This window comes from Plecotus auritus (genome assembly GCF_963455305.1).
Source record: "Plecotus auritus genome assembly, chromosome: 12".
Lineage (NCBI taxonomy): Eukaryota > Metazoa > Chordata > Mammalia > Chiroptera > Vespertilionidae > Plecotus > Plecotus auritus.
This window is the reverse complement of record NC_137778.1, coordinates 20,994,522-21,019,567: the sequence shown is the minus strand read 5'-3', so window position 1 is coordinate 21,019,567 and position 25,046 is coordinate 20,994,522. Positions and strand designations below refer to the sequence as shown.

General features: G+C 44.8%; 1 protein-coding gene and 1 pseudogene across 3 annotated transcripts; both read left to right on the top strand.

Annotated features, from left to right (window-relative positions):
• Window positions 1-22: 22 nt before the first annotated feature.
• Window positions 23-23,200, top strand: LOC308237583 (major histocompatibility complex class I-related gene protein). 2 transcript variants are annotated; one of them, XM_080648343.1, is made up of 6 exons: window positions 23-141; window positions 14,430-14,690; window positions 15,401-15,676; window positions 19,256-19,531; window positions 20,124-20,228; window positions 21,522-23,200. In XM_080648343.1, the coding sequence occupies exons 2-6, from the start codon at window positions 14,576-14,578 to the stop codon at window positions 21,560-21,562; spliced, it is 813 nt and encodes a 270-aa protein (XP_080504469.1). In that variant the 5' UTR covers window positions 23-141; window positions 14,430-14,575; the 3' UTR covers window positions 21,563-23,200. The 2 variants fall into 2 exon arrangements, with proteins under 2 accessions (XP_080504469.1, XP_080504468.1); XM_080648342.1 differs by lacking the exon at window positions 23-141 and adding an exon at window positions 7,644-7,793.
• On the top strand, window positions 92-4,945 carry LOC308237582 (tRNA (cytidine(32)/guanosine(34)-2'-O)-methyltransferase-like; annotated as a pseudogene). The gene is made up of 2 exons (XR_013961674.1): window positions 92-141; window positions 3,581-4,945. The product of XR_013961674.1 is annotated as a tRNA (cytidine(32)/guanosine(34)-2'-O)-methyltransferase-like (transcript).
• Window positions 23,201-25,046: the final 1,846 nt, after the last annotated feature.

Sequence of the window (25,046 nt, the reverse complement as noted above, 5' to 3'; positions counted from 1 at the left end):
CCGCCCCTTAATAGGCGGGGCCTGGGCACGCGTCACTGGACCTGGAGGTTGGTCTCTGGCGGTGACGGAGGAGGGCGGGTCTTCTCTCGACCCACCTCTCAGGATTCAGGGGGAAGGGCCGCTTCGTCTCTCTTAAGACAGGTAGGTTTTCAGGATACGCGATGGTACCTGATTTGCACAATCCTGTTACCTTTCCTCTATGTACTTTTAGTACTTGATTTTGATAACGTGATTTATAAATCCATCTGGTCCTCGCCTTACAGTAAAGCGTGCCCATAGAGATGATCTGACTACGACAACGTTGCACAACTCCTTTAGGTCTTACCCTGTCTGGACACGCACTAGAAGCTATTGATGCATTATCTCGATATTGGTTGGGGGAGGGGTATGTTATTATTATTCCCATTTTGTAGATGAGAAAAGTAGAAGAGATATCAAGATTTCCTGTGGTCACACAGCCTGGACAGAAGAGAGTCACAGATTCTGTGCACTTTCCACCAGTGCTCTTGCTGAGCATTCTGCAAGTAACCGGTAAGGTAATTTTTTCATACGATGGTATGATGCGCCCCAGGAGAGAGCACCTTTGAGGGACAAAGAAGGGGCCAGGTATGGCAACTTCCTCTCAGCTATGGTTCAAGAGTGCTTCCAGAAAGCATTTTGGTCAGAACAACTAGCCAACTCATATGTTAGCTATGCTTTAATCAATGATGATCATTGAGCAGCTACTGTGTGTCAGGCACTGTGCTATCTCAGTTGCTCTCACAATGAGGTACTTACTGTTATTATCCCCATTTTATGATTAATAAATCTGAGCCTATTGGAGATTAAGTGACTTGGCCGAGATCAGCAGTCTTTTTGGAAATGAAAGAGTCCCCGGAGCCAGACAAACCCTGTTTGAACCTGGGTTCTGTTATTCAGTTTCTCATCTATAAAAGGTGAGCTCATGAGTTGCTGTGAAGTGTTAATAAAAATGCATGTAAACCCAAGGTTCCGATGGAGTGAGGTAGTGAAGCCAGGGAACCAGTCAGGAAGCTGCTGTGGACATCTGGCCTGAAGGGATGAGGACCAGACTGAGATGAATCTGACAAATGTTTCCAAGGAAAAACAAAGCAAAACTCCCGGAAATGAATGATGAGAGATTGAATGGGGTCAGGGAGGAGAGAGTTGGAAGTCACAGACTAAAGGCTTCCCTGAGATGGGAGGAGCAATGGTCAGATGTGGAGAAAAGAAGCTATTGGGAGAGAACTGTTTATTTGGTTGTGGGCGTATTGTGATGGGGAGGTGAAAGGGATCATCTTTCATTCATTCAACAAACACATGTAAGTTGAGGGGCAGATGAGAACAGTGATTTAGAGCCAGATTGCCCGAGTTCCCATACCAATTCTGCTACTTCCTATTGTGTATTGGGCCAATTGATTAATCTCTCACTGTCCTCAACTGTGTAAGGGACACCATAAGAACATTTTCCTCATAGAACGTCCTGAGGATTAAGTTAATTGATGTGTGCAAAGTGCTTAGAGCAGTACCTGACATGTGTTGTGCTCTTACTATGTGCTAGGCACTGAGAACAGACTTGGTCTTTGTCTTCAAGGAACTCTCAGACCAGCGGGAGAGACAGGTAGTTACATACAATGAGAGAAGGGCACAGGTTGCCATAGAAACACAGAGGCACCATACCAATTGAGAGTGTGTGTGTGTGTGTGTGTGTGTGTGTGTGTGTGTGTGTGTGTGTGAAGGGGGGGGCGGGTGGTGTTTCTAAACAGTGACTACAGGGAGCCAGGAGACAGCATGACAGCTGTGGGGGACCCACGGCAGAGGGCCTTGCAGAATGGAGGGGATGGATGGTGGCAGGAGAAGCTAGTGCTATAGATTGACAGGGTGAGGTTATCAGGGCCCTTGATAGTGATGTTAAGAGCTATGGATACTCTCCTGTAGATCATGGCAGTTGAGGGAATTGATAGGGTCAGCCTGGCATTTGAGACAGATACTGTGGTGGCTGGGAGTCAGCTGGGAGATCATGGTCCAGAGGAGGGATGAGGGTGTCCTGAGATGGGCTCATGGAAAATAGGATGGGGAGTAGGAATATGTTTGAGAAATAGTTTAGAGGCAACATCAGTGGACTTGGTGACTGATTGGTTCAGGGTGTTATGGGGTTGGTGAAAGCAGAAGGAGGAAGGCTTGCAGGGTTCTGGAATTGGAAGTGGGTAGTTGTTAGTTCCAATCACCAGCAAAGAGAACACAGGAAGAGGATTAGATGTAAGGTGGATAGAAATTAGCATGCTGGTTTTCTCCACTAACCAGTAAACTCCTGGAGGGAGGGGAGACTATATTAATGTTATTATCACCTTAAAGCCTAGCATAGCCTCTTCTTATCTATTCCATGAGTTTATTAATTAAATCACAAATAAGAGGTCAGAGACACAGAAGATAGAAGACAGAGGCTTGGAGAATTCCCATAATTAGGAGTTTGGAAAAGGCACCAACAATGAAGAGAGTGGAGGGTTGAGGTATAATATGTATGTGTGGAGTGTGGGGTGTTTCTTTCTTTATTATGTCACCCTTCTTCACCTTCTCTCAAACCAGACAAGATCTTGGCTTCCACTGCTGTGGGGAAAGGAAAACTATGATTAAAATGCAAACATCTTTTCATGTGCTTATAAACCATTTGTATGTCCTCTGTGGAGAAATGTCTATTCAAGTTTTTTTGCTCATTTTTAATTGGGTTCTTTGTTTGTTATTGAATTCCCCCTAAATCCTTTTAGAAACAACACCAAGTAAGGGAGAACATGTTACATAGATGTTAGGTATTTATTATACTCTTCATCATTATCCCAATCTTTTAAAAACCCTGACATACAGATGCATGCCCTGGAACACTCCAGGGAACATTTACTCCTGTTGGCTTTCACTGGTCCAGCCATAGCTGTCTGCATGTCCCAGCCCCATCCACAGGAAACAGCCACGCATGGCCACACACTGGCTATGTTGCCTTCCTTCTCCTAGGTTGTTACCAACACCTGCACCCTTACTCTCTACGCACTAGTTTAAAATAAACACGGAGGAATTCTACTCAACTTACATACCCAACGCTAGCAAGACATTAAGAATTTAATATCCATTTGATGGTCATTGGAAATGTTATTTAAAAGTGTATAATGACATGTATGAAAGATAGCAAAATTATATATATATATATGATTTCAACTCTGTTCATTTTTATAAAGAAAAATCTTTTAGTACATAGAAGAAATTTATACATAGTAAAAAGGAAATGCATTTAAAGTCTGGCACTATGAAATCTTTACTTCGATCATCAGGAACACAAAAAAACATTTTAAAATGTTTAAGCGTTCAGAAGCTTTGGTCGTGCCCTTTGCATACTGGGAACCGCAGTTTTCCGTCAGGTGACGCAAGGTGACGCAAGGTGACGCGGACACGCACCATGAGTTGGGTTGGTCCGGGCCTCGCGCAGCCTTCGCATCACCGTGACAGCCTTGCCTAGCGGCAGTGGCCCGCAGGCCTGCGCCATAGGCATTTGGATCAACTAAGAACAGAACTGAAGCCCTACGATTTCTCACAGGTTTGACTCGGGCTGCTGGCGGACCGGACTCCTCCCACTCCTCCCCGCTCTGAAAGCTGCCGTGGGCCCTGGGCACAGAGGACGCGGGCCCAGGCCTACATGGTTGAGGCACGACTGCGCTGCCCCACCAGCGAGGGAAGGAGAGAAGTTCACCCTCGTCGCTGCAGCTAGTAGTCTGGCCCGCTGACACCGGGGAGGCTTCACACCCAAAGTCCCTGGGCAAACAGTGTGCGAGATGGGACGGACGTCGAAGGACAAGCGGGATGTCTACTACCGCCTGGCCAAGGAGAATGGCTGGCGTGCCCGCAGTGCCTTCAAGCTGCTACAACTCAATGAGGAATTCCGACTCTTTCAAGGTGTGACACGGGCAGTTGACCTGTGTGCAGCCCCGGGCAGCTGGAGCCAGGTGCTGAGCCAGAAGATCGGGAGTCCACAGGGGTCCGGCCATGTGGTGGCTGTGGACCTTCAAGCTATGGCTCCGCTACCAGGTGTGTTACAGATCCAGGGGGACATCACCCAGCTGTCCACTGCCGAGGACATCATTCGGCACTTTGAGGGCTGCCCGGCGGACCTGGTGGTGTGCGACGGCGCTCCGGATGTAACTGGCCTCCATGAGGTTGATGAGTATATGCAGGCCCAGCTTCTCCTCGCCGCTCTGAACATCGCTACACACGTCTTGAAGCCAGGGGGCTGCTTTGTAGCCAAGATCTTCCGAGGCCGGGATGTGACGCTCATCTACAGCCAGCTGCATGTCTTCTTCTCCAGCGTGCTCTGTGCCAAGCCCAGGAGCAGCCGGAAGGCCAGTAGCGAGGCCTTCGCTGTCTGTCAGGGTTATGACCCCCCTGAGGGCTTCCTGCTGGACCTGACCAAACCCCTGCTGGACCACTCTTACAATAGAGGTCTCAACCAATTAGATGGCCCCACCCACAGCATTGTGCCATTTGTGACCTGTGGGGACCTGAGCTCCTATGATTCGGACCTCGGTTACCCACTAGACCTGGAGGACGGCTCAGAGCACAAGTACATGCCACCCATGCAGCCCCCCCATCTCACCCCTGTGCCAGCAGGCCTGCACATTGAAGAAGGGGCAGCTGGCCAGGGAGATCCATCCCCAGGACTGCGCCATCAACACAGTGGACACATTGCCCCAGCCCCTGGCTGCCCCACAGCACCACACCCTGATGGCCTCTGAGGTGGAAGACAGTAAAATGAATTGTTCACCTTAACACATCAAGCTGGCAGTCTGTGACAACTCGGCAGCTGTTTGGTATCAGGAGAATCAGAACTTGCATCAATGCACTTTGTTTTTCAAACAAGTTCTCGTCAGTGGGTCCTGAACACAAGCTTGGAGTGAGAACTTGCAATGACCACCATGAACACAGCCAGGAAAGAAACATCATGGAATGTTCATTTGAACTGCAGAAGGGGTTTTGGACTGAGATTTTCCTAGGGGTGTCCATGAATTTGATGGAGGAAAATAGTACATCTTTATTTTCACTAATATAACTGAAATTTAGCCTTATTCCCAAATATGAATTCTAGCAGTAAATCGGTTCATTTTTAAGGCAGGGTGGTTACAGGCATCATGAAACACTGTTCATGTTTGTCACTAATTGGAATTATGGGATATCTGTTAATTTGATCTAATAAAAAAAAGGCCATTATTACTGAAAAAACATGTTGTTTTTAAAGAGAAGTGAGAAAGCCAAGTAATATGCAAAAGAACATCAAAATTTAGCAGTTTTAAATGTTTTTGGGAGTAAGGCAAGTTAGGAATGGATTTTGGCGAGTATTAAAAGTTAAAATACATTATTTGAATTCAGTGAACTTCTTGATGAAACAGTGGATTTGAACCATTGTAGGAGGGCAGATATGCTCTTTACCATCTCTATGAACTTGTCGAAGTGCATGGGGAAGGAAAACCACAATCTCTCTTGGTAAACTAGTAAATAACAGCAGAGTACTAATGATTGCTAATATTTCCTTACTATGGAGCAGACATTGTGCTAAGTGATATACTAGTACATGCATAATTTTCAGAAGCAGCTCCAGAATTTCTACATAGGGCAGTTTTAGAATGTAGCTTAAAAGTTTGGACAGCAGGGCTTGGAGGCTTGAACTGGGGATACATGGCAGACCTACTCTCTTTTCTTAAATTAGAGGTTTGTTTGGGATGGCTCAAGAGGGCTGATGGTGATTATCCTATATAATAAAAAGCTAATATGCTAATTAGACCAGAACAACCATCTGGATGACCTTCCGAACAAAGCCGGGGCTGTGAGGGCTGAGTCCCTTGCACAAATTTTGTGCATCGGGCCTCTAGTGTGTGTATAACTCTGAAGTCCCAATGTCTCCTAATGATGCTATAACAGATTACCATGGATTTAGTGGCCTAAACACCACAAATTTATTCTCTTGCAGTTCTGGAGGTCAGAAGTCTGAAAGTGGGTCTCCTGGGCTAAAATCAAAGTGTTGGCAGGGTTCCATTCTTCCTGGAAGCTCCATGGGAAAATCTGTTCCCTCTCCCACCAGTTCTAGAGGCCGTCTGCATTCCTTGGCCATGTCTCCCAGCATTGGCATTACTTCAACCTTGCTTCTACTGACACGTCTTGGCTTTGACCCTTTTGCCTCCCTCTCATAAGGACCTTGTTATTACATTGGGCCCATCAGATAATTCAGGATAATCTGCTCATCTCAAGATTACTAATACAACCATATAGGCTAAGTCCCTTTTGCCATATAAAGTAACAGTTACAGGTTCTGGAGATTAGGATGTGCATATCTTTAAGATAGTATGTGTGTGTGGGGGGGGGGAGGGGGCAGGGAAGCGGTATTATTTACCTACCACAGAAGGAAATCAATTTGTATAGTTCTAATACCTACCAGGTACATCATAAACATAACTTCATTTAATACTTCAACAGCTTTCTGAAATATATGCCAGGATTTCCTTTTAGTTGAAGAAACTGAGCCTCAGCTAAATTTGGGATTCTGCCCAAGGTCAAGTAGCTATGATGCAAATCTGGGTCCCTCGTAGCCTTGACTCCACTAATCTCTCCCAGCCACCTCTACTTCCTGCCTAGGCCTGGAAAAGCTTAAGCAGCTGCTTCTCAACTTGTCATGCTCTCCTGATGACAATGTAGTCACAGCTTAATCCTGGGGATTGCTCGTCAAACAAGCCAAGTGACTGCCCCTCAGAATCTACTTTTAGGCTTTTTACTTGCTCTCCTTTATTAAAGCATTAAAAAATAATTTTTTTTAGTTTATTGTGCTGGGTGCTAGAGCAGCAGGGAAGATAGACCTAAGCTAAAAATGATAAGACCGTCTAAGTCCGTGGTCGGCAAACTGCGGCTCGCGAGCCACATGCGGCTCTTTGGCCCCTTGAGTGTGGCTCTTCCACAAAATACCACGGCCTGGGCGAGTCTATTTTGAAGAAGTGGCATTAGAAGAAGTTTAAGTTTAAAAAATTGGGCTCTCAAAAGAAATTTCAATCGTTGTACTGTTGATATTTGGCTCTGTTGACTAATGAGTTTGCCGACCACTGGTCTAAGTGATATGTGCTATATCAGCTGTATGGACTATTGCATTGTAGGAAGCCAGGGCAGGGAGTTGCAAGTCCTGGGACCTTGTGTGAATCTTGCACATCCTTCCATGGTGAAATTTATGCTCCAGTGAAGAAGAAAGGCTTCTTTTCTTTTGTGCTCCCTGGGGGACAAGGAATGACTAATCTTTGTGTTCCCTGTGCCTTACACATAGCTGTGCTCTGTAAATATTTTAAAGGTTGGGAATAGGGCACCTGAAAGTAATATGATATTGTATGCCAACTGTAATTGAAAAATAATTTAATAGTGATAGTAATAATAATAATTTTAAAAGATTGGGAACAGGTTCGAGACAGACATACCAAAAGGATCAAGCAGTGCCTGAAGCCACCAAAGGGTTAAAAGTGAATCCGGAAGCGCTCATTTTTTCTTTCTCTATTCTCCCTAGCAACTGATGACACTACAATAGCCCCTGTTTTTATTGGGAGAGGGCCCTGAGCTTCCAGCAGTTTCTAAACCCTGAAGAGTGGGTGGAGTTTAGGTTCCTGAAAGATCCGCTGGGACCTGTCGGTGTTTTGGTTAAAGGAATCTGAAAGAAAGGATTTTAGAAGGGCTGATGGTGCTCCTGTTACCCCTCCTTATTGTATTTACGGTGAAGCACAGCGTTGCCCGTGAGTATCCCAAGTTCTCTCTGCTCCGAACTCCGAAGCTGAGGCCGCCGAGGGGGAACAGCGTGTCTTCCTAAAACTCGTGGCAAAATGTTGAAGAAGCTGGGCGAAAAACGTATTTAATACACCCGGGACATGTCGGAGGCTGGACTAGTGAACAGTTTCCCAGCTCACCCGTGCAGGGTTTTAGTCTCAACCCTTCTGACGGGGCGGAAGCCATTCTGGAGGGACCCTCCGGGGAACTTCTTCACTTTCCTTCTGAACATTGCTCCCTGTTTTCTGCTCAGATCATTTCTTTTACTTCTGTTTCTCCTCTTTACTGGCTTCGCGAGTCTCGTGGGATGTGGTCAGAGTTTCAGGGGCATTGAACAGTGGAGCAGAGTCATTGTGCCAGTTTGTTTTTCCTCCTCACCACAAGCTCCACCTGTAACAAAAGGTCCCAGAAAGATAAAACCATGGTTGTGGACTTGCTTACTGGGTGTGAGAGATATCAACTGAGCCCAGGAGGAGTTTTTCATGGTTTGGGGGCCAGTGTCACTGGGGAAGCAGGTGCCTACCGTTACCCCAAAAACCTGAGAAGGTCCATGGGCTGGAAGCACCAGGCTTCTGTGCCCTAAGCAACTTCTCTTCCTGCTCGGGCTGCAGACCCTGGACGGCAGCAGGCAGTGTCTGGAACTGTATCAGCCGCCACAGTAGGTGGGGACTCATGAGATGACAGGAAGGAACTCTTTCAAATAATCTGTCTATTAATTACACAAATGTTGGTTGATGGCCCACTATGTGCCAGCAACTTTTGGAGTTGCAGCCGTGAACAAGACAGACATCAGTCCTACTTCTACAGAAATTTAACCCAGAAAAATCCCACCATTTAAATCAGAAATGGGTAAGATTGGGGAGTGAGGGACAGAGAGAAATTATGGACTGAAGAAGGGAGAAAAGGGTGATATTTCCGGAAGGGAAAAGGCATATATAGTGCTACATTTGATCCCTAAAGAGCTGTCCAATAATGTGACCACAATACCCCCTAAACATACTCTTTCATGCTGTGGACTCACTAACCCCTGTGGCAGACTAAGAAACCCAACCCAGAGAGGCTGACCCAGCCCACGTAATGAACAGTCAGGTCTTCTAGCCCCACAGTTCAGGGGTTCTGGCAATGTCACAGCGCCTCTGGATGCGGACACCTGGCACTTGGATAATGGTGGGATGTGAAATAAAGCCAGTCATCTGTAAAGGGTAGGCAGGCTCACTTTGTTCTGGTTATTCTCCTTTTCACTCCTAGACATCATCCTTCTCTATCGTGTCTTGTGCCTGGAGGATGCATCTACAGGCTGCATCACCCAGTCTCTCTCTTGCAGGCCGATTTCCACCCAATGGGAGACACTGAAAGGAGAGAGGTCAGAGAGCAAGGAGGAAAGACAGGTTGGGGTATTACATCTTTCCTTTCCCCCTGTTTCTGTAATGTCTCCGGTGGTAGCTGTGTCCCTCTGCAATATAATTTTCCCTGACTAGCCCTTTCTGCATACAGTTCCAGCTCCCACTGGGCTTGGGGAACACAATTTGCTACTCTTATCTCTGCAACTCTAGGGGTGGTAAAGGCTTCCCATCATTGCTAGCGTCTGGACCTCATTATCCCCCTTTTTTTTTTCTTTTTTTTTCTTAACCTTGCTCATACCTCCCATACAAGGAGTCCCTTCTCAAGGTCTCTTCATGTTACTCATCTGGAGTGAAGGCTATTTCCTGCCACGACCCTGACTGAGAGTTCTTGAGCACTGAGGGATGCTGATAGGGAAGACAGCCAGGGTGATTAAAAAAGACTTGGTCTAATTGGTATATGAGCCTAATGCTGGCCCTGCGTAGGAGCTTCTAGAGGTGGAAATGCAGGGAGTGCTTGGGAGCACAGCTCCAGGAAGTGTCAAGATAACTCCAATTTCGCTTCCAGCGTGTTGCTTTCATTGGCTCCATAGCCTGCAGCAGACTGCGCCTTCCTGTGTGCTCCCATAGCTCATGTTCACAGTTTTTTAATTTCCTATTTACAAAAATCTTTCCTTCAAGGCTCTCCTTAAAGCCAGGGAGACATTTCTTCATTTTTCTTTTCTTTCTTTCCCCAGCACTACCTAGTGACCAATAGACACTTAATAAATGCCTCCTGAGTGAATTTATGTTCAAAGGTAATGTCCCTAAGAAATTGAAGTTATCTGACTGTGAGCCAGAGAGAACTTGAGCAGTAATAACGACTCTAAATTTGCAACTGTGGTTTACTGTGGTTGCAGAACTTGTATGAAAGCAAAAAAAAACAAAAAATGATGTTTCATGCTTTACAACTCATCCTGTTCTTCATTTCAACCTATGTGAAACTGTCCCTGGCGGTTGCAGTTAGCTAGGGCCATACATAGCATCTCTCTTGCATAGGCATATGTGGTTTGTATGCTTAATCTTCAAATAACAAAGGTCAGTCTCTTGATATTATTCATAATTTTATGGATGAATCTCAATCGGCTATATCAGTTTGCCTCACAAATGATTGAGTCCTTCACAGATAAAGACTAATGATGTCTAAGCTCCCTAAATTGACAACTGAGCTAGTATAAAAACACAGACTTACAGATTATCTGTTTAGAAATGACCTTGAGTTCAAAGAGTTAATGTGGGGAAATATGGGCATTTGCTATAGACTTTATTAGACTTCACAGTCTGTTTCCATGGAGCTGTTACCAAGGTACATGCAGTAGAAATTTCTCCAAGACAACGTTTTACTCCCCTAAGGCTCTCTTCTTCTTGGTTGACATGGAATCTGTCTAAATTGGAGAAATTCAAGAAATTTGTAGATATTTTTTCTGACTAGTTGGAATATCTATTTTCGCTAAAATCCATTGACCTTAGCCATCCTCTTATCCCACTTGCTTTATGAAACCCAGATTGAGATAGATGACAAAGGACATTTTTTCTGATGTCCAAATTTATATTTATTATCAAAACACTTTAAAAAATATAAGTATCAAATCAGGTTTTGTTATGACTTCAATAAAATTCACAAAATTGGAATTCTCTTGGGAAATATGAGACATATGGTCATCATTGTATATAGAGAGCACTGAGAAGAAAAAAAACCCACCAGAGCTCATTCATTCATTTATTCTCTAATGTTCTACATGGTCCTACAGTGGTGTCCTTGCTATTCCTTAAACACAGCCTCCTCAAGGACTTGGGCTTGCTGTTCTTTCTGGAAGGTTCTTCTCCCATGACTCACTTCATTCACATCTCTGCTCAACTGCCACCTGCTCAGAGAGGACTTTCCTGATCCTTCTGTCTAAAAGATCAGCCTTCTTCACACTTTTTATCTGCTTTATTTTTCTTCACAATTTTCATCACTACCTTCTAGAAACTAGCCTATAAGGCTGGGACTTGGATGAGTTCATTACTGCATCCCTAGTTCTAGGACTATGCCTACTGCAAATTCAGAAAAGAATAAAACTTATACAAAAGGAGACATTGGTAACCTCCAAAAGGTTGAGATAGATGACTCCAAAGAGTAGCTAAAATGTCAAACTGTCACACTCAGCACTTTCATGCCCTAAGTAAGTTCCTGTAGTTAGATTTTGAGTTCTGGCTGCCTATAGGACCATCCACATTCACTGAATGCTTGGTTTGAGAAGTGTCCAATGGTCCTCTTAACTAAAAATATCACCATCCACTTCTCCCCCTCATTCCAAAGATGCCTGAAATTCCAAACAGTATTTCCCAGAACTCATAGTCATTCTGACTGTATTAAGGCATCAGGCTACTTGGGAAGGCCAGCAAATAATAGGGACTTTGTTGACCTGGTTATCCAATCAGGGCCCACAGCCACTTGAAGGAAGGTCTAAAGCCTGAGCCTCTAGGGACTAGGGGAATCAGTGACAGTGAATCATCCTTGACACAAGGGGGCAGGAGAGAGCAATGGTGGTGGAGAGGGGAGCCTATAATAGTCCGGGCTGGAGAAGTGCCCCTGCCTTAGGACCAGCTGGGTGTCAAGACAGAGGGGATTCCAGTCTGAGAGGTCAGAGAGTGAATTCTGGCTCCTCCATGTATAGATTCTAAGGATCATCTTGGGCCATTTCTTCATCTCTGAACCCATTGAAATGGGAATTTTAGAACCTATCTCAAAGGGTTGCTATGAGGAGTAAGTGAAATGCATTATCAAAGGCTTAGCCTGGTACCTAGCACACTGTATGTGCTCAATAAATAAGTGCAGTTCTCATGGTTATGACTCAGATGCTGCGGCCCTCCATACCTCTTTGAAGGCCCAATTTGGTGGAAGGATCATCACCTCCTCCTTGGAGCATTTCTGGATTGCTTCACGTGAGAGCAGCTCTCTCTCCTCTGAGCACACGATCATGTCACTCACTACTGCTGCTACGTGTCATTGCACTGTATTTATTTATGTTACAAGTTCTCCTATAGTACTGTATGTTCCTGGAGGGAAGAACTAGTATCTGATTTGTTTTTCTCTTCCTGACATTGCTCACAATTCCATGTATGTGGTACATACCCAATAAATAAAAATTGCCCCATGGATGAATATCTGAAAACACTATCAATTATTTTATAACCAGTGATTTTTACAGCCTTTTGTAAAAGTGGCCTAGTCAGCTAATCTCTAAGTTAAAGGAACATAGTTTAGGGCTCTAAGTAACCGCTGTGTCTGGTGTAAGAGTTGCCTGGTCGTGTTGCTCAGGCTTTCGAACAATGTCTATCAGAGGCGCTTGGGACAGGCAGCGGAGGTCCTTTTGAGAAGCAGTTTTACTGGCCTGAACAGAAGGCCAAATTCAAAATTGTAGATTTCAGTTCAGTAAGTGAGTTGATGCTGATGGTCTATTCGTGGAAAGGAAGAGAGAAACCTAATTACATAATTATTGGAGCAAGAAGAAAGAATCAGAAGATTTTTTATATAGGATCACATGAAATTGCCATTTTAGGAGATCAAAAATGATCAAATATACGTCTTTTGAAATGATTCAACCTTCATAATTTTACTTCATCTGATCATCCATAGGATATAAATGATCACAGGGTCTAACGTACCATGAGAGAGGGGATGATAGACTTTCCCCTCTCTCTTCTGTTGAGTCACTGATTTAACATCTGTCCACCAATCTCCCATCACAGCTGAGGTCGCATTTTGGAAGCCCAACTAAGGAGCAAGCATGACTCGTACCTATGGACACACCAGATGGATAACTAGGCCCACAGCAAAGGAAGGGGCGAGGGCTGAGATGTCCTGGAGTGGGGCCAGGCCGCAGCTGCAGGAGGGGTGGACAGGCCGATGACGGACAGATGGAGGCCAGCCTCTAGGGGCGGAGCAGCCTTTGAAGTCGGGGCTGGCTGGCAGAGAGCTGCTCTGAAACCAGGAGTTAGACTTAGATTGAGGTTGGAGAAAAGGGCAGTACCCTGGACTTGGACAGCGTTGTCGACAGACCATCTTTCTCTCTACTTACCGCGTATAAACTTTAGTAATGCAGATTTTTATGAAGTGATATTTTTAATAAGAAAGCGAAAGTACAAGAATTGTAAATATTGTGCGTGGTAATGTCAGTGATATTCATTTAGAAAAGTTTCTCCTGTAGAGAGTAATGCCCCAAGATGTTAATACCTTTTATTTTATTTTTTAACTTGGTGGCATGTTCTAGGCATGTGGACCCAGCTGTCATAAATGGAACCCCATATTCCAAGGGAATTTCTATACCAATCCAACTTAGCTCAGTAACATCTTTTTTTTTTTTTTTCCAATTTCTTATTCCTTCTCCTCTCTCATTCTGTGCCTAGAATTTGATTTCTGTGAGGTTTTTTCCTATGAGTAACCATGGAAGCAATTCCTACCCATTTCTCCAGCCACAGGCCTTCTTGCTGCTCTTGGAACCTGCTGGCAGGTCCTTTCTGCAGGACCTTTGCACAGTCCCCCCTGCCTGGACTGCTGTCCCAGGTATCTGCCTGGCCCCCTCATTCCCTACAGAACTCACCTTCCTGGGGAGGCCTTCCCGAACCATTGCTGTCTAAAATTGTATTGTTTAGTCCTCTTTGCAGCTTTATTTTTCTCCATTGCACTTTTTTAAAGGCATTTTATGTATTGTCTGTCTCCTCCCTTCCCCCCACAAGGGCAGACACTTGCATCTGTCTTGTCTGTTGTGTGCTCAGGGCCTAGTGCAGAGCCTGGCACAGAGGAGGCGCTCACATGTTGCTGAATATACAGACGGATATCAGGGAGGTGTGAGAACTAACGTTCACAATCTGTTCTTCCTTTTGCCTCCATCTTTAAACAGTTGCATATCTGCAGAGCCATAGAACCTTTCCAGATGTGGAGAAATAGCACTGTTTCAAAGTCAGCGACAGATTCAAGCATACTTTTGCAGACTCCAAATAAATTAGATTTCAGCTCTGCTCCCCTTTATGAAAAAGGCTCCAGGTCTTGGGCTAGAGCTCTCAAGCCCTTTGCAGCCCCAGTTCCTAGGGCTGTGCTTCTGTAAGAGGAGTCAGCAGCCGGTCCAGGGAGGAGTGGGCGCAGCTGAACATGGAGCAATACGTGGGGATTAAAGAGACTGCAGCTTATGGGCCTGGATGGTCTGTGACTCTAAATATCTTCCTTCTTTGCCTCCCTCCCAGGGACTCACTCTCTGAGATATTTCCGCCTGGGTGTTTCAGAACCTGGCCATGGGATCCCTGAATTTATTTCAGTGGGGTATGTGGACTCTCATCCCATCACCACATATGACAGTGTCTCTCGGCTGAAGGAGCCACGGGCGCCATGGATGGCAGAGCACCTGGAGCCGGAGCACTGGGAGAGGTACACTCAGCTGCTGCGGGGCTGGCAGCAGACGTTCAAGGTGGAACTGGAGCGCCTGCAGAGACACTATAATCACTCAGGTGTGAACGCAGCAGATTGCTTCCCCTCCCTGAGGCCCACCCCGGCCAAGACCGGTGGGTCCCTGGGCTGACTGCGTGTAAGCTTTTGCTGAGTTGCCCTTTCTGTGGCTTTTGGCAAAGCTTGGACAGTTTGGTTGATGGGGTTCAGTGCCTGCCATCTGCCCTGTGCATCTTCCAAATAGTCTGCTGTTCCTAGGAGCCCTTTGTCCTTTGCCCCCTATGTCCTTATCCCAATATCATTCAGGCTTATGACCGGTATCTTCTCCTTTCCCATCTAAATGTGGCCATTCTGTGTCTCATTTCCTGGTGGCCAGGCTTAGTGAGTTGCTCACGTGTGCATCATGCCTTATGACATTAACTTTCCCAGGGATATTTCTGGCTCCTGCATATCTCTCGCTCCAATGCACTATAAAGTTTATCCATTAATCATTGCTACTATAGGAGTTATCCTATGGTATAGGGGTTATCCTATAGTTCCCCAAGGCAGGAATTATCACATTCCTTTGGCACACAGTAAGTATGCCACAAATATCTGTTGATAGATGGATCGTGTCACAGGAACCTCCTGGAGACAGTGATGCCATGGTGGGCCTGTGGAGTGCTCTGTCCTGGGGTGGAGGATGCTCCCAGCCACACCCCCACTCCCATCACCAGGACATTTACCTCCACATCCTGTGTAAACCCTTTTCTGGCCTGTATGTGTGTTCCAGGGTTTCACACTTACCAGAGGATGATTGGCTGTGAGTTGCTGGAGGATGGAAGCACCACAGGATTTTTGCAGTATGCATATGACGGACAGGATTTCATTATCTTTGATAAAGACACGCTCTCCTGGACAGCTATAGATAATGTGGCTCACATCACCAAAAGGGCGTGGGAGGCCAATTGGCATGAGTTACAATATCAGAAGAATTGGCTGGAAGAAGAATGTATCGCCTGGTTAAAGAGATTCCTGGAGTATGGGAAAGACATTCTACAAAGAACAGGTAAAAAGAAGGGAGAACACCTTGTCCCTGCGCCCCCAGAACCCTGGTTTTATAACTTCCTCTAATCTAGGTTATATGCACCTTACTCTGAAACCCACCTTATTAGTCAGAACATCATAATCTATGGTGAAAACTCTCCCCAGTTGCTTTTATCAGCATCTTGATGAGATTCAACAATCCCACTTGAGAGAGTAGAGTACCTCTGGGGACACCTCCTTTTGTGGGGATCCAGTGAGACGAATCCTTCCATCTCCTGACAATGATAAGCTGGGAAATACTTTGGGCAGTAGAGCAGTTCTTACAAGTTGTGTGGTAACTAAGGGCTCCCATACCACCAGTGTGAGTGAAATCTGGACTTACAAAGAAGAGAGACAGAGGGTCTTTGCTCTACTAAAGGATTTATGATAAGAGTTCTTTCAGTGAAAAGCTCCTTACACATTAATGATAAGGATTTAATCGGTTAACTTTCAGGTAATACAGAACTTTCCCCTTATAATCTTATTCAAAGTGAATTGTGCCTGTATCATGCTATAGGAAACTCCTAGACACAATGTGCCTTTTCCCACGGAGGTGGTCTTTAATGGTGGACTTCCCAGAGCTGTGGCCGGCCCTCGAGAGGCATCAGGGCCCCGGTTATGAGTATGGACTGTCTCTCTAAGAGCCTGCCTATGGAGTCAGATAACTAGAGTTTGAGCTTCAACTCTCCTACTCACTAGCTAAGTAACAATCTCAATTTTAATGGTTGCAGTGAACAGAAACCTGCTCTAACTGGCCTAAGCATAAAGGGGGAGGTTATTTGACAGGCAGAAATCAGGGCAGTGTGGGGACCCAAGGAATTAAAAACAAGATTTGAATGGTTTTCTCCGAGGGGAAGTCTTGGTAGCCAACACAAAGCTCATGTCCTTGTAGTTTCACCATTCTGGAAGAATGGACTTCTCTCTCCTAGCTCTAGCTACAAAAATTTTTTTAAAAAATTACAGGAGGACTCTGGTTGGCCTCAGTTGGATCATGAGCCACCTCTTGCACTAAGCACTGTGCCCATCAGGAGAAGTTTCTAAGACTGGCCATGGGTTACAGAATCCTGACAAGAACCAAATGGCACACTCAGGATGGCTTAACTGGGAAGCCAGTAACAAGATTATTTACACAGGTACAATCAGGGTTAAGGACACTGGTAAGGGAGAGTGAAATACTTAGGGACTTGCAGCAGAGTGAAGCCATTACTCCCCCTGAATCTGAAGGCAAAAGGGAAGGGACTATTGTTACCAGAGCCCCACAAGGGCTGGTACCCTGGAAGAACCTTCTAGCAAGAGCTGTGGCTGTGGAGGATCATGGTCAATAGCAGACTGCAATGGCTGGGCAACTGGTGGACAAATTCCTAGCCACTCTCTCCTGTAGTTGCCTGACCTTTTGCTAAGGGTTCTCCTCCCAGAGGCCAGACCCAACAGGTAGCTGGGGGCAAGCGAGCCCTGGAGTGCAGTCTGATGAGCACAGCCTCCTGGGGCACAGAGCAGGGCGCAGACGGTCTGAGACTAGATCTGGGAGCCAGCAAAGAGAGAGTAGCCGGGCACACAGCTTGGGTTATGTTTCGGTGTCAGGGTTAAGAACGGTACCTCTTGCCCAGCCAGCATGGCTCAGTGGTTAAGCATCGACCTATGAACCAGGAGGTCACAGTTCGAGTTCCTGCCAGAATGGTACCTCTTAAAAGAAGCAGTAGGGGGAATACAAGAATGGTACCTCTTAAAAGAAGCAACATGTTGGGGTGGAGTGGACTAATTTTCCAATATAGAGAGTGTGCTTGTCAGGAGAAGGGGTTCTTGTTATGAGAAAAAATGGGGCTAATAGAGGCTAGGCCAGCAAAGCAATAACCTTGAGTAAATTAAGTAAGTGACATGCCTACCTCACAGAAATTGCTGTGAAATAATGTATATGAAAGCTCTTGGTAGACTATAGGTCTCTGTTTATCCATTAAATGTTATTGTTGCCAGACTGAAAAACGTCTGACAGCTGAGGATCTGGTTGAAGCCTAGGGCCAACCTAGGGTTGCATGGGACCCTTAATCATGAGGCATTTTAGGCCGAGGCCAGCCAGGTCTGAAGAGAGGCTATGTGAGTCACCACTTCCTCAGCTTGATTAGTGGCATAGCCTTTTCGAAAAGAGAACCCAGTTGTCTGTTCTTCTCAGTGAATCCAGCACTAGGAGAAGGAAGACAGTTTAATTGGGATTTGAGGGCAAGTACTCTTTGGAAAAATGTGAGAAGCTTGCATACCTGGGGTGTGCGTGAGCAGTGTGGGAAGTCTAACTTCAGTATACCTGCTCCCCCTCCAAGCCTACTCTCTCTACCACGAGTGTCCTAATGGTGTCTCAACCCATTGGTCAAAACCCACTCCTAGGAAAGGATCTGTGATCATTTCTCACAGGCAACAAGCAGAGTCCCTCTTGGAGGTGTTTATATTTTCTTGTTAATGTTGGAAAGCCTTTTTCTCCTTCTAAACTAGATGCCACAGAATAGACCGGAAGGTATTGTTGAGATGAGGGCTCCTCCTGTATCTCGGTGGCAGGTAGCTCAGTGGGGTGAGGAAGTGAGTAGAGACAAACAGGAAGCAGCCCCTCCAGGGATGGCGTTGTCTAGATGTGACCCAGTGACTGCAGGAAACACTAAGGACAGCACCATATGGAAAATGAGCAGAATGGTTAAGAGGAAGCAAGACCACAAATGGACAATTTCTTTGCTGTCACTGCTGGAGCCCCTCCAGGATATGAATGTCCATAGCCCCTCTGAAGGCATAACCGTGACGGGACCTGTTACATATGTTTGTATCTGATGACATCGCTGTCTTAGTCCGTTCGGGCTGCTATAAAAATACCACAGACTGGGTAACTGACAAACAACAGGAATTTATTCCCACAGTTCTGGAGGCAGGAAGTCCGGGATCAGGGTGCCGGCATGGTCCGATGAGGACCCTGTTTCAGGTTGCAGACTGCTGACTTCTTGCTGTGTCCTCACATGGTGGCTGGGGACAAGGGATTTCTCTGGAACCTCGTTTATAAGGCACTAATCTCATTTTTGAAGGTTTTACCCTCATGACTTAAGCACCTCCCAAAGGCCTCACCTCCTAATACCATCATCTTTGGGGGCTGGGATTTCAACATGTGAATTTTGCGGGGACACAAACATTCAAACCACAGCAATCACCAAAGTGCCAATTTGAGTTCAAAGGCGATTCAGAGCCAAAGCTGAGCTGAGATGGCTGTGACATCTTTGCATAAGCACAGAATTGAGAAAAAGCAGCGCTGAGTTCTAATCTCCAAACTTTTGCTGAATTACTTGTCACAGTTACATACAAATTCTGTAGCTCAGTTACATGGCTCAACAACACAGTCATTATTCTTGAGCACACTGCCCTGGCAGGAAGTGCACAATAAATTCGTTGTTGATGAAACTGGGTTCCGGGTCATTCTTGGTTTTAGATGTTTCCTGCAATGCAGAAAATTAATTGGGAAACCCAGTCACCAAGTTCTGATATTGTATGCTCAGTACATAAGAATTTCTATTTAACTTTATCTTCTTTTTCCTAGAGCCCCCACTGGTCAAAGTAAATCGCAAAGAAACTTTTCCAGGGATTACAACTCTTGTCTGCAGAGCTTATGGCTTTTACCCCCCTGAAATTTCCATGATTTGGATGAAAAATGGGGAAGAAATGATCCAAGAAATGGATTATGGCGATATTCTTCCCTGTGGGGATGGGACCTTTCAGACATGGGTATCTGTGGAGCTGGATCCTCAGAGCAGCGACCTTTACTCCTGTCACGTGGAACACTGTGACGTCCAAATGGTTCTCCAGGTCCCTCAGGGTAAGGACAGGGTGTGCTGTCTGGGAAGTGAGATGAGGAGGGGGGGCGGGTGAGCAGCAAGGGGGATCACTGGATGCTTTAGAATGCGTCTTTTAAATCAGAGGTTCTCTTAGTTTTTGGTCTCAGGGATTCCTTACGTTCTTAAAAATTGAGGATCCCAAAGAGCTTTTATTTACTAGTATGTGGGTTTTCTCTATTGCTACTTACTATATTAAAAATTTTAAAATTTAAACTCAAGAAAATACGAGCACACATTCCATGAGCTATCAGAGCGATGGTGTCCTCACATGTGATGTAGCCTCTGGAAAGCCCCACTGTGCACATGTGAGAGATAAGGAAAGGGAAGTCATGACTTAGACCTCGTGGACTCTCTGAAGGGTCTTGCTTGAAGACCCTGGGGCATTCAGACCCCACTTTGAGAGCTACTGTCCCCCTGTTTTAGATTACTACCCTGCATGGATCCGTGAAGTGAGAAGCAGGAGTAAGAAAAATGGTGTTGGGCTTCCCAATGGTCACAGGGACAAAAGTGCCCAAAAGTTAATACAGAACGGGAGAAGGACTTGTGAATTTCCCCCCATATGCTTGTTTTTAGGATCAGAAACTATCCTTCTGGTGATCAAAGCTGTTTCTGGGTCCATTGTCCTCGCCATGGTCCTGGCTGGAGTTGGCTTCCTGGCCTGGAGAAGGAGGCCCCAAGGTGAGAGGCATGTGGCAGGGTCTAAGGGGCTGCAGATTACCACTCCCACAGCCTCACAAGCTTTATTTTCTGCACCTACCACTCTACTCTCCTATTAGAAATGAGTTGGGCCACACTTTGTGATCACAGGAGGAACACCTCTCCTATCATATAGGGAACACACATGTGGATAATGCTTGCAAGGAGAGTGTTCTGTTTCATAGGTGATGCCTGACATCAACAGAGTAGGACAACTTCTGTCCAGATGAACTGTCCTCCCAAAAGTTGGGTCAGAGAAGATAGAGTGATCTTGATTTGTCTTTTTCTAAACTATATCCTTATTATTAATTACTATTAACTTTTTATTTTGTCCTTTGTTTTAAGACATCAGTAAGTTTTCCCATTTTGACAAACATTTTCTTTGATAAAGACCCAATCATATGAAAGTCCTTTTCCTTCTAAATTCATCTTTTAACACATAAAATGTTGAAAAGTAGATACCTTTGGAAAATGGGAACTGGGGTAAGGCAAAGGGGAAGGAGAAATGGGAGGGATATAGGTTCTTGATAACTTGGGGAAACCATTCATTCCATATATATGTATTAAATACCTACTATGTTCCAGGCACTGTACTGGATGCTGGGATATAGGAATGCAAAAGACAGACATGATCCCTGCTGTATTGTAAGGTCATCTCCTCCCACCCTACCTCCCACCCCGGTTTCAGTAGATGCTCAGGTTGATCACAGCATAATATTGATGAGACCCGGATTTTGGGTTTGAACCCAGTGTGGGCCAGGACTTTGGTATTGCTTGATAACCACAGATTTCAACCCCAATTCAAGTGCTATGGTATAAAGCATATTATTAGATCAAAGTAAAAAAACAACCCCTTTATTAGAAAATCAGCTCAGAGTTAGTGGGTCATTCAAATGTTTTCTTTACAAAGTACACCACTAATCGCAATCCAAGAAATAGGAACTACTGAAGCAAAAAAAAAAATAAATAAAATAAAACACAAAAAACAAACAAAAAAAACCCCACAAAAAACAACAACAAAAACAAATTAAATTTTTTAAAAAGTTTTACAATGACACACCTGTCTCAAGAATGACACACTGTGAGTTCCTGCTTTTTATCTTGTGGAGTTTGTGAATTTGAGTTAAAATTTGTCAAGTACTAAGAGAATCTTGACAAAGCAGGCCAAAAATGTCAATGCCAGCTTCTCAGATTTTGCTGAACATTGCATAATCTTTTTTTTTTTGGAGCTATAAGGGAAAATGCACGTATCTGACTAAAAAGTCTTTCTTTCAGAGAACAATGAAGTCATCTACCTTCCTGCACCAGATCAATAACTGGGGACAGCTCTTTTCCAGTTGTCTCTCCCCTGGGAACCATGGTCACCTCTGCCCCTCTATGGACTCAAATCCAGTGCTCAAAGCTCTTGACCACACCCATGAGAGACATGGATATTACAGGACTGAGCATCTATGGCAGAAAGATAGGAGTCACAAAGTTTTCTTTGTTCTTTAGCTCCCAAAATACTGTCAGCTTTCAAGCTCTTTTGATGGACTCCTTTATCTCATTTGGCTCTAACTTTTGCTTGTCTCATGATACAACACTACCCTACATCCCATCTGTCAATGATGCTTTACAAGTAAATTAGAGAATCTCAGAGCTGGAAATATGAAGGCCAGAAATGTCTTCTCCAGTGTCTTTGACTTGAGCATCCAGGCTCCACTTGAATACCACCAGTGAAGAGCACCTCACTACGTCATAAAGTGGCCTTTTTCTTCCATCTTGAGAATTTATTATGCAAGAGCTTTGAACCGTGGGTGCCATGACTGTGACCCTACAGACAGTCTTGTACCATCCTATGAGAGCAGCCAGCGAGTTCCTACAGTGCCCTGTGAATAGCCGGATCACTTCACATATTTCCTGGCCTGAGAGAAAGCCAAAGTGTCCCATTCTTATGGCATCTCTGCCTGGTAGCTTGGAATCTTGGAAATATGCATGGTCCGATTATGGAAGTGATCTCATTCTTTCTGTCTTCTGTGGGAGAGTAAGGACAATAATTATCAGACATATTATCACCTTCAGTGGAACTACAAAGATCTAGACCCAAGTGCAATCTTTTAATATAAAAATGATAGTATGTTTATCAGAATAGGGTTCAGCCGAAACTGGTTTGGCTCAGTGGATAGAGCGTTGGCCTGCGGACTGGGGGGTCCCAGGTTCGATTCTGGTCAAGGGCACGTACCTTGGTTGCGGGCACATCCCCAGTAGGAGGTGTGCAGGAGGCAGCTGATCGATGTTTCTCTCTCATCGATGTTTCTAACTCTCTATCCCTCTCCCTTCCTCTCTGTAAAATATCAATAAAATATATTAAAAAAAAAGAATAGGGTTCAATCCAATTACTGTCTTTCCTCTACTGGCTTATTGTAGATGGGCCTGACTCACCTTTATAAATATGCTTATTCTCCATGCTTATTCCCCACCCAGTGAGAGTAAATAAAAGCCCCACTGTGAGAATTAACACCCCTTAATCCGCCTTACTGTACCCCTAGAATCTTCACTATCATTTACCTCTTGTTCGCCTGTCATCTTTGCTTCTCAGTAAGAAGGTCACAATCTACCAGAGGAAAGATGCTGATGTTTCCCAGTGAGTTAAATATGAGTTCAGATCCCAGGACCTTGGACTCTCCTGGATATAAGATTTCTGGAAACACTCAAACCATGGGGAGCCCATATTGTGGCTCCAGGGGAACTCACCAACGCTTTCACTATGGCCTCCTTCCCCAACAAGTTTTCTTTTTGCTTCCCCACAGTAGGCCTGGCTGAGTAAAAAGAACACCAAATATGGCCACTTACAGGAATAAGTGAAGATAAGCACCATATATGCCATTAAATGTGTCTTTATACCTTGGGGGGGAGGGTAAGGGATTGGAGGAGTGAGGGAAAGGGGGGGGATGGGAGATATCTGTAATACTATCAACAATAAAAATACATTAAAAACAAACCAACAAAAACCAATGTGTCTTTGTTATAAATCTTGTTTTATCACAACACACAGCTCTGCCCATTTATTCTATTTCTGGCTTGTGAGCCAACTGAGGACATGCGCAGGGCCACAGCTAATACATATAGGGCATTTGTTCAAATTAGAGAATTGTTTCTTTGGGTGGACAATGACCCAGGCTGGGGGACATGGTTTAGTCAGCAAAACATAGAATGGATTTCTGCCCTGTTTGCCCCCTTGGTGTTCAGGGCACAACATTACATGGCAGCTCTGGTCATACCATTAGAAAATAGATGGAAATTGGTGGTAGACTAAGATGAATGAATTGATTTGGAAGGGAGGGGTGGTAGTGGAAAAAAACAGGTCAGTTTATTCAAAACAGTGGAACTGGAAGCCCTGTTTGTATATCCAAAGAGCTAAAATTATCTGAAAGGTTTTACATAATCCTATCATGGAGTTTATTTATGGCTATCTATTTTTAAATTTTTGTCATATTACACAGTCTCTTTGCACGATGCCTTGTATGTAGTAGGAACCCAGTAAATACTTCTTGAATGAACCAGTATAGTATTTTAATTAGCTAGTCCTCATATACTGGTGCAAAAGAACAGGGTCATCTTACAACTGAAATCATAGAGGGGAAATAGCCCCCTCAGGATCATAAGACATTCCAGAGCTCAGGATCAATGCCCCAAAGACTAGTCTGAACTCTTCCAAGGTTTCTACAGCATTAACATTATTTAATACTTTATCTTTTGTTGCCTTGTCTATGACATTAGGGATCCCAAACATTCTAACCACACTCCCCCCACCCCAACACACACACACACACACACACACACACATACACACACACACACACACACACACATATTGGGGATAAGGACAGAATTCAAAGGTTCTTATGCGAAGCACCATTTTTCTTAAAGGCTATGAGAAGAGGTGCTGAGGTTTGTGTTCTAAGTCATCTTGGGGGCCCCAAATCTGATACCTAATAGATACCTTTTCATTCGTAAGGTCTGTAGAGCTGTTATATAATCTGGATTTTTTTTTTCTATTGTCATTTGGGTCTTTAATTCATTAGAGTTCTTGAAATACAAATTCCATCAGTTCTTATCAATGACCTAGGGAGCATGAGAAACGGCTCCCCGTAGGGAGGACTGATCATGTATGCTTTTTCTCCTCCTCCTCCTCCCCTGAATTCAGTGTTCGCTGAGCCCATTAGGCAAGAGCTTCTGCATTTGTCCCTTGGCAGGGTTTTGTGTGAGAGAATGTTAGGGACCAGAAGGTTCTAAGCCGAGCCGGTTGGAGCTGGACAGTGGAGCTGAGGGACTGAGTGGAAGGCCCGGTTGGCCTGGAGCCCTGGCAAGCAGAGGCTGGGTCTGAGGCAAGTGCCGTGGCAGCAGCCAGACCTCTGAAGAAGCAAAACAGTGCCAGAGAGTGGGAACAATCAAGAAGAAAAACAGCTTTAGAGAAAACAGCTTCTCAAACGGAAAATAAATTCAGGGAACAGGAGCCATAGACCAAAATGGGAAGCCACCAGAATGGAAAAGGAAGTGAAACCAAGAAAGAGATGAGATATTCAACTTCTAGCTAAAGCAGTCTTTGCTTTTTTTTCTTTTTCTTGAGGTGTACCAGTGTGGATCTAAGGTGTTACCCGAACTGAGTAAAAGCTCTCTTTTTTTTTCTGAGCAATGTGACCGTAGCATACATAGAGAATTCTGGGAACAATGTGAGAAGACACTAACTCTAAAAGGTGATAATTCTGGAGAAACTTGGAGGGCTGGGAATAATAAAAAGGAAAACATTTGGAGTCTCAT

Bases quoted from the DNA above. Each gene is read 5' to 3' on its own strand.
- LOC308237583 (XM_080648342.1), top strand. From the start codon at position 7,739: ATGGTGCTCCTGTTACCCCTCCTTATTGTATTTACGGTGAAGCACAGC. The intron at 19,532-20,123 runs GTAAGGACAGGG...GCTTGTTTTTAG, and splicing joins GGTTCTCCAGGTCCCTCAGG to GATCAGAAACTATCCTTCTG. The intron at 20,229-21,521 runs GTGAGAGGCATG...TCTTTCTTTCAG, and splicing joins CTGGAGAAGGAGGCCCCAAG to AGAACAATGAAGTCATCTAC.